Source organism: Fulmarus glacialis, unplaced genomic scaffold (assembly GCF_000690835.1).
Source record: "Fulmarus glacialis isolate BGI_N327 unplaced genomic scaffold, ASM69083v1 scaffold11348, whole genome shotgun sequence".
NCBI lineage: Eukaryota > Metazoa > Chordata > Aves > Procellariiformes > Procellariidae > Fulmarus > Fulmarus glacialis.
The window spans coordinates 1-13,217 of record NW_009230163.1 but is presented as its reverse complement, the minus strand read 5'-3'; the positions used below and the strand labels follow the sequence as shown (position 1 = coordinate 13,217).

Here is a 13,217-nt window from a genome sequence, read left to right as displayed (position 1 = left end):
AAAAAAAGAGAGTATAAATACGAACAAACCCCACACTCGCTGCACTACCTGCCAGCGTTGAAGAGGGCTCCGCTCAGCGCGGCTTCCAAGCGGAAGGACGAGGCGAGCCTAAGGGGATCAGTGCTGTGCAGGACATGTCGGGGCAGGGCATCTCGCAGGAGGTGGCCACTGCCGAGGCCAAGATTTGACTCTAATTAAACAAGGCCAGCGGTTGCCTGTGAGCCCTCAAAATGACCATCTGGTAAATGGCCCGTTAATTAAGCTAGAAATCAATTCTTTTTCACTTTGCGCATTGGAGGAGAGCGCCAGCCCCCGTCACGATGCCGACGGGGAGCGGGGTCTCAGTGGTTGTGGGGTCTGCCTCGCCCCCGGCCCCGTCCGCTGGGTGCAGCGTCCACGGTGGAACGGGGATTCTTGATGGTTTCGTCCACGGAGACGATAAGGCAGGCGGCCTCGGAGGCTGCCGTCAGCGCGTTGATGCGCACGATGGCCGGCTCCCACACGCAGGCCTCGAAGTTATCGGCGATGTCCTCGTTGTTCACGTCCACGCCGTACCACATACCTCCCTGGTGGGAGAGAAGAGGGAAGAGGGTCTCGTTATTGGGCTGGTCAGGACTTCGGGGCCAGTGCACTGGGAAGCAAAGACATGCAAACGTTCAGGGAGAGGCAGAGACTGGACCTTACTGTATGAAGGAAGAATATTTGAGGGAAACACAAAGGAAAAAAAAAAACCAAAAAGCCTTTGTTGTAGGCAAACAGAAGCCTCATAAAATAGGAAGTGTGCTCCATTTCAGAAAGAAGCTGTAGAAGCCTTACAGGACTGACTTCCACTACCCTGTTGTCTCACTCCCCTACCCACAGCTGCAAGATACAGCCGCTCATCTCGGGACATTCCTCCGAACTCCACAATCATCAGCAGGATGAAACGTGGTGGGAGTGACCCCACAAAGCAGCAGCTGCTTCTGAGAGAAGCCAAGGGGCAACCTCTAACTGCCCAAATTAGGACTGCGTGTGCATGCACACACGCGCTTCACAAGATCTGAAACGATCGCAAGCAATCAGGAACTTCAGTCTGCAGCTTCTCTGGAAAACACGTCTCGGCCAAATTCTGTACTCTGATTACTTTAATGTTCAATATAGAAGCCTCCCTCCTGACAAATGTTGCATTTTTAAAAAGCAAATCAAAACTCCCAGCTCTAGAAGTCACCCAACAGCTGTGATCAAAGGAGAAACATATCATTTCTTTTTATAGAAACCTGCACCAAGCCCACACTTGATCTGAAAACAAAACACTGCATTTAATCAAAGAGGACACAAGCCTAACGTGGGCTTAGCTGACTTACACTGGTTCTGTCAGACTCAAGAAAAAAGAAGAAAGAAATAAATCACACACACTGCTGGTTCTCCCTAACAGCCCTCGGTTCAAAGGTGGGCACCCACCTGCGCGTGCTTGGCTCGGAGCTTGTTCAGTATGTTGGTGGCATCAAAGCCAGCATTGTCGCAGAGCTGGCGGGGAATGATCTCGAGGGCTTTAGCGTAAGCACCTATCAGCAGCTGCTGCTTGCCTGGAATGGTCCTGGAATAGTCCCGGAGGTATCTGGAAAGCTCCATCTCTATCGCACCACCGCCAGCAACAACTGAGTCGTTCTGAAAGAAGAGGGGAAACTCTCACTCTCGTTCCAAGAAGCCTCCTTTCCTGCAAGTGTTGCACATCAGGGTGATGCAGACACACCAGGCCCAGAGGAAACTACAGCCCAGGCTGCTGCCATCCCTGGGAGCGCCTGCCAGCTTTGCTGGGAGCTTCAGAAACAGGCCAAGAACCTCCAGTGGCAGCTACCGACAGCTCTTTCCAGCTGTGCACAAGATAAAGAAGTGGTTTGGGGACGCTGTACCAGGGGAGGGATCACAGCTCCCTTGTGCTGGGCAAGTTTCCCTCACTTTTGTAAAGCATTCAAAATTAAAGATATTTGCAGCAGCACTTTGCAGCCAAGTTCTGCTATTTTTTCCCCTCCCTATTTGTTTCAGTAGGGAGATCAGGATGTTCTTTCTAAAAGCAAAACAGTTCCAAAAATCTTGACATGCTTCTTCCCATCCCCTCAGGGCGCTCAGCCTCAAAGCTGTTTTTAACCAGAAAACACCACATAAACACGTTATTATGCAGAACCCAGAAACACCCGCAGTTAAGACAGCATCTCTCACACAGGACCAGCAACTCCACAAGCAGAGCTCACATTCACACATGCCTCAGACTTCTCTCTTGGTGTTCCCAGCCTACCTTCACAGCCAGGGGACAGTTATCCCCTCAGGCTGGTCACCAAGAGAGGGAACAAGTGGCTTTAACAGGTGCTGACACGCACATGAGATCAACCCTGCTATTCAAATCTACTGAAAATTTACCCGATGCACCCAAAATGTTATGTTCCCTTTAGGATGGAGGTGTTTACAGAACACACCACAACCCAGCAAGTTATGACTGTACTAGAGAGAAGGCAAAAACCAGGAGTGCCTGAAAAGCAGTTGGCAACACTGCAGACACAATGTTGCTTTGGCCACGGAACAGCACTTGAGTTAATCAATCAGATGCTGCCCCTCTGCGCACTCCATTCTACCAGCTGAGAGCTCCCGGTCTCCCCCCAGAGACCTAAGCCAAACACTGGTGTGTGAAAAAGGTTTCTAGAAGGAGTTACAGCTGTGCCAGGTCCGATCAACAACCCCAGCGCCAATCAAGCAGGGAGGCATCTCCACTGGTCCTTACCTTGATTGCTCTCCTGACAATCATGATGGCATCGTGCAGGGACCGTTCCGTCTCTTCCATGAACTGCTCTGCACCCCCTCGCAGGATTATCGTGCAAGTCTTTGCCTTCGGGCAGCCTGTGAAGAAGTTATACCTGCCAATGGCACAACACAAGAAGGGTTAAGGTGACGGAGAAGCAGTGCTGCTGCTCAACGGGCTTTGCACCAATACAACAGTATAGAAACAGAAGTTCTTTACAAGCCAGATGCACGACTGCAGCAGTTTCACCCTACGCAGTGCCCCTATCAAGATCTTGAGCTGAGAAGGCGCAGAGCCAGGCAATATACAAGTGAAATTCAAGCTGACCCAGGAAAATCCACTCTCTTCCTGTTGCTAGGGCTTTGTGCTGAACCAGTGCTCTCATTTTCACTTGGCAGGAACACAGCAGATGTTAGCAGACAGCCCCAAAGAGGATTTCTCCTCTAGCGACAGGAAGAACCCCATTACATAGTACCCAGCTTCATTTGCACTGATAGCGCACTGTGGGACATCAGACAAGTGCCATCATCAACCCCAAAATGCATTGCTTTTAAGTTATGAATGAAAGAATACCACTATGCTTTCTAAAAGGCATTAGGGAATAAATACATATTTTTAAAAGCATATAAAACAGGTAAGATTTAGATGAAAGCTTACTTCTGCCTCCCTTAGCCTCATAAAAAGCAGCAGTAACGCAATCTTCTTTTCACACCATCACCTTGAGAGACGCTCAAACCTGCCAATGCTCAGACCCTAACTTTTCAAACTAATATTGGAGCATTTACACAGGACTACAGGTTCACAGCTGGTGTATTTACCTCTCTCCTCCAATCTGAGTCTCCTCAAAGAGTTCGCATCGGCCCAGAACATCATCTGACAGGGCATTGACACTAGTCTGAATGGAACCGCCGCAGGCCTGCGCAGAAAGGAGATGAAGCGTGGCATTACCAACACTGACAAACAAGATAAAGTTGCCCAGCAGGTTCCCACCCTTCAGAGACAGCCTGGCCTTTTAGCTGATGCAAAACCACCCTGCAGGCCAGACTCAGGAAAAAAACCTTCTACTTTCCTCCCATCTCATGCATCTAGGCAGGCTACCAACATCAGAAATAATCCTCGACAGCAAAATAAGATTATGCTTCTTCTAAGTGCTGACTCACAGGCGCTAGAGTCCAGCAGCTACACAAAGAAAGCTTAGGAAAAAACCACTCACGATGGAACAGGCAAGAACTAGGGAAAATAAACCTCTACCGAGGCAATTAACAACATCAGAGAAACAAAAAAGCCATGCAGATCCAATTAGTGTGCGATTGTTCGTTCCATCAAGGAACAGCTTTGTCAGTATATGGCAACTTTACATAATAACCACATTGGCAATAAAATTATGCGATTTTCATTTTAAATCTTTGTAAGGAACAGTGTGTTCAGTCACCGATTGCTGCCCTGTTTGGGAATGACCAGCTTGGCACTGCTAAAACTAAATCAAAAGTCTTTATTCTGAAACAAGGCAGCTCACCATCATAGTTCGCTTGAGATCTTCTTCCGGGACACGGCCAGCACAAAACATGTCTCTATCCGCGAAGTACTGAGTAGCCACATCACCGATAGGAAGTTTGGAGAGGACGACTTTGGCTCCCGACTTGTGGATTTTGTCTAGCTTGTCATACAAGATGTTCCACTCAGCATCCACAATGGCCTGGTAATCCTAGCAGGGACGAGAGAGAAAAGCGCTCACGTTACAAAGGGTTGCAAACGCCATCCCGCAGCGCCTGCAAAGGGAGAGCTCGTCTAAAACAAAGGCAGCAGTGATGCTGCTCTCTGCAGCCCCGGCAGACAACTGCTTTCCAAGACTCATAGGTGATTTTAGGTCACTCCATTTTATGCCAAAAAGCCATGCCTGTTAAAATGTTTCCAGCAGCAGAACCGAGTCGATAAAGGGGCTGGATGAACTGACAGAGAGGCAGCGACAGCTCAAGAGAGAGCACAAGGAGGAAGAAGGGATTATACTGATGTCTGAGAGGTGTTTACAGACCTGTGCATGGATGTCGGGGTGTAGAGACTTACAGTATCTATCACAGAGGAAAAACACAGATCCTGAGAAACCCCCTGCTTTACCAGCATGCCCAGGCTTGACCAGCCACAAGCACGAGCCTGCCGTGTTCTAGCTGTCAGTGAAACAGCCACAGAAAGCTGAGAAACCTTACAGCAGCACACAGCAACGCCACACACAGCAGCGGACTACAACAGAAAAGACCCACCATGTTCACCACGGCAGAGGGGGGAACTTTAAGGAAACCTTTACTGAGATCACAGTGGGGCCAAGACCCCGAAAGCAAAGCACCCAGAGATCTTTAGATATCACAACTATGCAGGAACCAAATGCATGCAACGTTGCGGTACTCTCCAAGAAGGTGTCAGACAATGACCATGTTTCATAAAGGTATTTTAACAAGAGGGCAAGAGAACTACTGTCCAAATGGCTACCTTGTTTGCTTAAATATGCAAAGGCTTTTCCAGCATTTAAAGCAATGCTTAATAAGCTTTCCCTGGAAGGCCAGTTGTTAGGCGTAAAGAAGTCACCACACAGCTGACGACTTACCACGGCATAACTGAGTTTCTGACAATTGAGCAGAAGCATGCCCTAAACCTGCTGTAATTCAAAGTCTGCCATACCCTTCTCCCAAACGAGGCAGCGTAACCCACCAGCTATTTTCATGGGGGGAAGGGTGTGCAGAAGGCAATCCCATTTATCCCTCTGGCTCTCAAGCAGCCACCACATCTTGTGGGTATGAGGAAGCGGGACAGGAGGAGACTCCCCTTTCGGCTCTTACCTCCACTGTGTTTACTCTGACTTCGGCATTGTCCTTCTCGGCTTTGAGCTCCAGCTCCACATTCAGCAATGCGATCTTGGGAGACTGGTACTTCTTGGGTTGCATTTCAAACCCAGCGTAAGAGAATGTCTTCTTAAAGGCAACTCCGGCCACCAGCTGAGAGTCCTTGAAGACAGGGATTTGTGTTAGGCTCAGCCTCCCAAGGTTTCCTCAACAGGGTTAATAACTCCCACAGGAGACTCCCTGCTTTCAGAGTCCTCATTTACAAAGCACTCACCAACAGCTGTCTCCTTTGATTAACCCACTTTCAGAGAAAATAAGCAGCAAATATTTTCTTCTCTCTGTTCACAAAACCAGCTTCTATCACTTCCTTTCCACCCCTCAAGACACCGCAGCAAAAGATGCTATACACAGTCTGAAGATCAAGGGATGGAGCAATCTGTTCTCTCTCTGATGTCTTTCCCATTTCTACCCTTTGAAGACAGATACTTCTCATCCACAGCCCCACACTTGGGGGTTTTGTTGCCCTGGTTTGTTTTTCCAAGCTCCACCACCTCCAGGATCGTTTTGCAGCAGGACTGCCCTGCCCAACACTGCCCCCTGAAGTGAACTTCTTGACTTCATGGCTGGGAGAGAAATCAGCATCTAAGTCTCTTACCCCATGAGAATCTAACCACACACTGCAGACTTGGCTCTGCCCAGCCGCTGAAGCCCAGAGGGTCCCTGTCCCTCCTAAGCTAGGACAAGCACAGACCTTCTCTGCTCTAGCTGACAGGGTGAGATGACCCAGGATCTCTCACAAGCCAACCCTGAAAAGTAGTGTGCTAAATTATTTGCCCCATCCTCGTACAGGTCTCCAAGGAATCTGACAGTAGAATACAAGGGCCAAACAATACGGAGTAGGGAGAGCCGCTTTTATTCAGAACAGGAGACATCTTCCCCAGGGGACCAATTTCTGCAAGGCGCACAATACCAGCAGGCCCAGACACCACAAAAACAGATGCTGAAACATTCCTAATTCACTAAATTAGTTGTCTGGGCAAGATAATGGTGTAATTATAATGTCTCTTCTCGATGAAAATGCTCATGCAGAGTGTTTACAGACAGTAACAGCCACAGAATGATAATTCACAGAGACCGTGGTGGGCTTTACTTTTCAGCAGAAGGGTCCCAAGCGACAGGCCAAACATACACAGGCAGGAGAGAGTATGGACACATCAGCTGTCCCACAGCCCGAGAACAACTCCCTACCACACGCCCGCGTGCAGTCCTGTACACGACAGGTATTCCAGCACTGTGGTATAAATCACACAGCCCATCTGCCCTGCCCACTACCTCAGCTCCTTCACAAGGTTTTCTTTGCATTTTTCCCAAGCCGGTACTTATGCATGCAACCAGGACTGTATGGCTTTTGGTTCCAGAAGTAACAAAAACTTCCCACAAAAAAAAAAATCTCATTATTTGCAGAGATATAAACAGAATGTGCGCCCACAGCCCAGGCGGCCAACCGTATCCTGGGCTGCATCACCAGCAGCGTGGCCAGCAAGTCGAGGGAGGGGATTCTGCCCCTCTGCTCTGCTCTGGTGAGACCCCCCCTGCAGTGCTGCCTCCAGCTCGGGGGTCCTCAGCACAGGACAGACATGGACCTGTTGGAGCGGGTCCAGAGGAGGCCACCAAAATGATCAGGGGGATGGAACACCTCTGCTATGAGGAAAGGCTGAGAGAGTTGGGGTTGTTCAGCCTGGAGAAGAGAAGGCTCCGGGGAGACCTTATTGCAGCCTTTCAGTGCTTAAAGGGGGCTTACAAGAAAGACGGAGAGAGACTTTTTACCAGAGCCTGTAGCGACAGGACAAGAGGGAATGGTTTTAAACCATAAGAAGGTAGATTCAGACCAGATATAAGGAAGAATTTTTTTACATTGAGGGTGGTGAGACACTGGCAGAGGTCGCCCAGAGAGGCGGTAGATGCCCCATCCCTGGGAACATTCAAGGTCAGGTTGGACGGGGCTCTGAGCAACCCGATCTAGTTGAAGATGTCCCTGCCCACGACAGGGGGGTTGGACTAGATGACCTTTAAAGGTCCCTCCCAACCCAAACTATTCTATGATTCTATGAATTTGTATCCGTAACAACATTCGCTGCAGAGGGCAGCAAGATAAGGAGCGTATTTGGCTCAAAAAAAACAGATTCTCTACCTACAGAAAAGAAATCCAGCTCTACTCGCCAAGCTTTCTTCCTCTCATCAACTGCTTTGTTTCGCTGGGGTAATTCCCGAACAGGCATTATCAAGCCAGGCTGCATTTCTGCTAACCAACCCCTCAAAGGAGCTGTGATCGCCATCTCCTATCCTTTCAGGACAGGCTCTGACAGAACTTACTTCCAAAGCACCTCCTTGCACCTTCTTTATTCCAATCATTTTGAGTTGTAACAAATCGTCTAACATCATGACAGCATCTACGACCATCTTGGAGAAAAACTCCTTGCTTTGGGAGATCAGCTTAGAGCTCAGGGCTGTGGCTGCACACTTCTCCAGCAGGCTTCTCTGCTCACTGCAAGAAAGAAAGAGAAAACAAGGTCTTGTTCACTTGCCGTTGCTTTTCACAAGCTCACAAAACACCGGGTATGGCGTGATTAATCCACTCTGATAGAGGCAAAGATCAGATCCCTTCTATCTACGGGGAAAGCAAGGCACACACATCAAAGCCCAGACTGTCAACGTACGATTCTCCATTTTAGCACCCGAGCATCAGACTAGCACTGACCAGGTCGATTGGCTTTTAGACACCACAGGCCTGAGCAAAACAGGAGGACTCAGCATCCTCTCCTTCATCCAGAAGCAGTAACAAGTTTCTGAAACCCTCTAAAGGTGGCACATTCTCTAAGTATTAACTCAGGTAATGTATGACGTAACAGAGTGGATGATACAAGGGACACCAGGGAAATATGGATCCAACTCCCAGGCTCTATCACCCAAGTCACTATTGACCACGAGAACTACTGTATTTCGCATCACAGGACAGTAGAAAGGATACAAGTCATTTCTGTTTATTTAAGATGGTTACACAGTTCAACTTGAAGCTTTACTGCAGTATTAGTAAGGTCAGATCAAGCAGACAAGAGCTTAAAATGCAGGGACAAAGTGAACTCTAGTATTCTCACCTCACTTGAACGGATAATTTCCTTACTGCTGTTAGCTATCTAACTTCATGTATTCAACAGCTAAAAAGTGATCTGATTTTCAGAGAAGCGCTGAGCATTTAACACTGCCACTGATTGCAGCAAAAGCTGCAAGTCACCACCACCACTGGAAAATAGAAATCAGGCCACTTATTTTGGTACCTAGCTTCCTCCACATGCACTGGAAGACACTGGCCTACATAATTCACTGCAGCCCAAGTGAGAGCACGGCATCTCCGCCGGAGAAGCAGGAAACTCCGAAAGCTCAATAACCCCGGTGTGGGGCCGCAGCTGTTCGGCCCGGCCTCGAGACCTTAGCCAGAGCCACAGCAGAAGTCAGAAATGCCCTCACACCAGCTAACTGAAGCCCAGCTACACAACCAGGTCATCTGTAAGGGAAACTTACTCTTTATCTTCCTTCTTCACTGCAACAGCAATGTCTTTGATCTTGTTTACAGCCTGTCAAAACACAAGCCAACAGTTGGATTAATGATTCAGGCTGATCAGATCTCCCAACTTTTCTCTTTGTATTTTATGTTACCTTTTACTCCCTACTTCAGCATCACTGAAGTTTCAAGCATTTAAGCTATTCCACCCCTTCCAGTACAGTTATTCTAAGAAACACACCAACATAAGTTTAAGAGGATTGGGAAGAGGCTCGGAGCTGCTCTGCTGTTTTCAGTGGAGATCTGGGGAACCAAAGGGCTACTGAAGGAGTTAACCTCCAGAGAAAGTTCAGCTTAATGGGACTGATGCGCTTCACGAGACGTACTCTTTATCAAGGAATAGCAGCGATCAGAAGAATGGGAAAGGAATTTTCCCACTTATTTATTCTTCCTTGGAAGAAAAAAGGACGCAATAGCACTCAAGAGGTACTAGCTGGTAATAACAGCTCACTGACACCAGAGAAGGCAGCTGATGTTTGCAGTGAGACATCATGAGATCGCTACTGTTACCCCCCACGCCCATTTCTTACTGAATTTTGCCTGGAAGTGTGTTATTTTTCCTCTTTGGCACAGAATGCCTCTCCCCAGACACTCTGGTGGAGCCCAATAAACTCCTCAGCTCTGCAACAGCAACCGAGCCCTCCCTCGGCTACAAGCAGCGCTGCCTTACCAGCTGCGTTGCTGTGCGGAAGGCACGGATGATGATTTGAGGGTGAAGGCCTTCCTCCACGTAGGGCTTCACTTGTTTCAGGAACTCAGCAGCAAGCAGAGTTACAGAGGTGGTACCATCACCAACCTGCACGGAGAGGAAACGCTCTGTGTCACCCACACACTGCAGAGCCACTGTGACAGCAGCTTCAAAACCACGCAAGGGCTTCTAGAGGAAATCAGATGTCATCATTTTCTCTGCTCACAGATTTGTGGCTGGATTCTTTAGTGGTTAAGAAGGGCTGGGTTCAGACTACATCCCATTTGAGGGTGAAGTCTCATTTCCCAGTCACCTATGTTCATGAAATGTGAACTTTGTATCTTTGAAATTTCCAAACCCCCCATCAAACCTGATGGAAATAGTATAAAAGATTTGAAAGTTATCACAAAAGAGAAGGCATCAATAAAGAAACCAGAACAAATGCCAGGACTCCATGAGCAATTCCCACGCATTAATACGAAGTCCACACAACCACTGACGGGAGCAAGCTTGCTGCTGCGTGTTATGCTGCGGAACGCAGCCAGGCTACCCTCCTACCTCCGCATCTTGAGATTTGGCGATGTCCACTAATGTCTTCGCAGCCGGATGGACAACATCGAGGAGCTTCAGGATGGTGGCACCATCGTTGGAGATAGTGGCTTTGCCTAGGATTGATGTACAAAAGGAAGTCAAACTCGACTGCCGCAAGTAAAGCCCTGGTCACTCTGAAAGGGCACCCCAACACCCAAGAGAGCTTTTCAGACCTCAGAGTGACGTTAATACAACACTAACTTCAGACCAGCCAGTCTCACTGTGCTTCACCAGTTCACCTTTCAGGTCAAATGTGTCCCCAACCTGTTATTACGCTACAGTGTTCCCCAACCAAGCCCTGGTCCTGCATCATTGTGAATTTTGTTATGTCTAAACAACCACAGCCTCTCATCCCAAATTTCCACTTGAAAGTCATTTTTCTTCAGCCAAATGACTGTTTTTTTCTCCTATGTGATTTGAGATGTGATCACCACAATATTTTAATACTCCTACAGCCAGATACACAACTATAAATCAGCTGAAAAGGAAAGTGAAGGGGCCATCCCCATGGAGAGGGAGAGCCCAGAACAGCTGTTTCACAGCAGGTGCCTCCATTCCATATTAACAGCATCTTTTTAGTCCATTTTTGGAGCAGATTAAGTGAATTTAGTCTGAGTGCAGAACAACTCTTCACACCAATTAATAGGGGCTTTAAATTCATTTCCCTCTTACTTCTCAATAGCCTCCCCTGACAGCTAAAAAGAGATATTCTAGTCTGACACTCACTGAAGAAAGAGACTAGAAATCAATCATAGTAGTCATCAGGTAAATTTAAATCCAATTATCCTTTTTAATACAAGTTATTACAGTTCCTATTTGTAAAAACTATTTAAAGACAATACTAAGACCTTCCACCCCACCCTGCAGAACCAGCAATAAAAACACACAAACAATATATTTGTTTGGTGACTTCATACAAGTCTTTTCAGAAGGGGGGCAAGTCTCATCCCTAAATCACCCCAAAAAAATCAACCCAGTAACATCCACTGACCTCACGCTCAGCCACAAGAAGTGCTGAGTAACTCCACACATATTATGAACCTCATTTAAAAAAATAAACAAACAGAGCTGGTCAGGGACAGCTGAAGACCAGGTTTAAGACATAGTTTCTCCTTTCTGGTATGGATCTTCTCATATTCAGTCCCACTAACCCTGGATCTACCCAACCTCACAATAAAGGCCACAGCTGCCTTAACTCAGCTAGTGGGCAGCAAACAGGTGGTTCCTCAGGTTGGTTCCGTTAATGATCTTCTCTTCAACAGCCGAGGCCAGAGTCAAGGTGTTAAACTGAACGTTGAGACAGAGGCTGAACCTCTACTGTAAGAGTTTAGTATGGGGTGAGGAAGTTGAAGTATGCATATATGCAAATGCTGATATGAAGAGATGAATAAATACGCACGCTGCCAGCGTGCACTGCACTTGGAGATTATTTCCGAGTCACTTTTCTACATGGCTGTGCGAGGCCACTGCCCAGTGCTTACCCTGGTCATCCACAATGAGCTTGTCCATGCCCCGAGGTCCCAGGGTAGTGCGCACGGCTTCTGCAATAACCTGGCAGGCATTGATGTTGCTGACGAGCTGGGGGATCCCCTGCGAAGTGTCCGTCTTTTTTAGGATAACTGGTGTTGGCTGAAGAGAGAACCCACAGCAGAGCCGTTACTCCAATCCCAACAGCCTGCAGACAACCTGGAGCTAACTTCTCACACAGCCCAGCAAGCTACCTCCACGCAAAAAGACCGAGAGCAAAACCTACAGCCTCCTTCAAATTTCTCTGTCTTCACATGATCTAACTGCTTTCCATCTCCCACTGCTCCCACAGTGTAACTGGAATTCACCCAACTGCCTCCAGTTCACACTCTGGGACCATACCCTAACTGTTCCCAAAACTAGCAGGCTTTCTCCATACAGCACAGTTCATAAAATCATAGAATCATTACGGTTGGAAAAGACCTCTAAGATCATTGAGTCCAACCATCAGCTCAACACCACCATGCCCACTTCAGCAAAGTTCTGGTTTCGATGCTATACTGGAGAAGACAATACGTGCAGTAATTACTGAGACAGCGGGGAACTGCACGAGTGCTGCAACCGGATCAGTGATTTTTTTTTTTTATTATAATGCCAGCAAGATGGTCAGCAGAACAGGCACAACAGCCCCTTCCCCATCACTCCTCAAATCAGAGTCCAAGCTGCCCCCAGCTGTGTTGGAGATGGCAGGTACCAGAGGCCACAGCAGACAAGGGCTTCTCACGGTGCTCCCAGAGCACTTTTCAGAGAGCGAACCAAACGTGCCTTGCAGGCAAAGCTCAAAGCCCAAACACAGCCAAAGGCTGTGAGGCACCCAATTTTAAACAACCACCTGGGGGCAAAAAGCAAAATTATACTATGACTGTTGAGTGAGAAAGCTGGTGCTGAGGGTCTGATGTGTAAGTAGAAGAGAGGTGTGAGGATCACAGTCAGGCCTCCCTAAATCCTGGAAAGATCTTGTGGAAGAACACATACCGAGTTCTTCCGCACCCACCAGAGCAGAGATCTCAACGGAAAAGAAACCCTTGCATCCCCAAAAAAATCAGGGTAGAGGCAGACACACCGCCCTTGTGCCGCAGCCTGCTTGCTCCTGAGCAGCAGCAACGGGGCTCAGAGCTGGGAAGCGCCGGAGTCGAAGGAGACCCGCAGCCGGGGGAGGAGCTGGGCCGTGCGGCCGGGGCGGGG

At 48.2% G+C, this 13,217-nt stretch overlaps 1 protein-coding gene across 1 annotated transcript; it reads right to left on the bottom strand.

Moving 5' to 3' along the window:
• Window positions 1-41: 41 nt before the first annotated feature.
• On the bottom strand, window positions 42-12,129 carry CCT7 (chaperonin containing TCP1, subunit 7 (eta)). Its single transcript, XM_009584121.1, has 11 exons — window positions 11,987-12,129; window positions 10,473-10,579; window positions 9,897-10,022; window positions 9,187-9,239; window positions 7,981-8,152; window positions 5,605-5,769; window positions 4,290-4,478; window positions 3,592-3,689; window positions 2,756-2,888; window positions 1,441-1,647; window positions 42-566 (listed from the first exon to the last, which is right to left on the bottom strand). Exons 1-11 carry the CDS (start codon window positions 12,012-12,014, stop codon window positions 342-344), a joined length of 1,503 nt encoding a protein of 500 aa, XP_009582416.1. The 5' UTR covers window positions 12,015-12,129; the 3' UTR covers window positions 42-341.
• Between the last annotated feature and the right edge of the window lie 1,088 nt (window positions 12,130-13,217).

What these genes read in the sequence shown, in the direction of transcription:
- CCT7 (XM_009584121.1), bottom strand. Translation starts at nt 12,014, where the DNA reads ATGGACAAGCTCATTGTGGATGACCAGG. An exon ending in GCTCATTGTGGATGACCAGG is followed by an intron (nt 10,580 to 11,986) that starts GTAAGCACTGGG and finishes CATCAATCCTAG; the next exon opens with GCAAAGCCACTATCTCCAAC. An exon ending in TCCGCACAGCAACGCAGCTG is followed by an intron (nt 9,240 to 9,896) that starts GTAAGGCAGCGC and finishes GTGTTTTGACAG; the next exon opens with GCTGTAAACAAGATCAAAGA.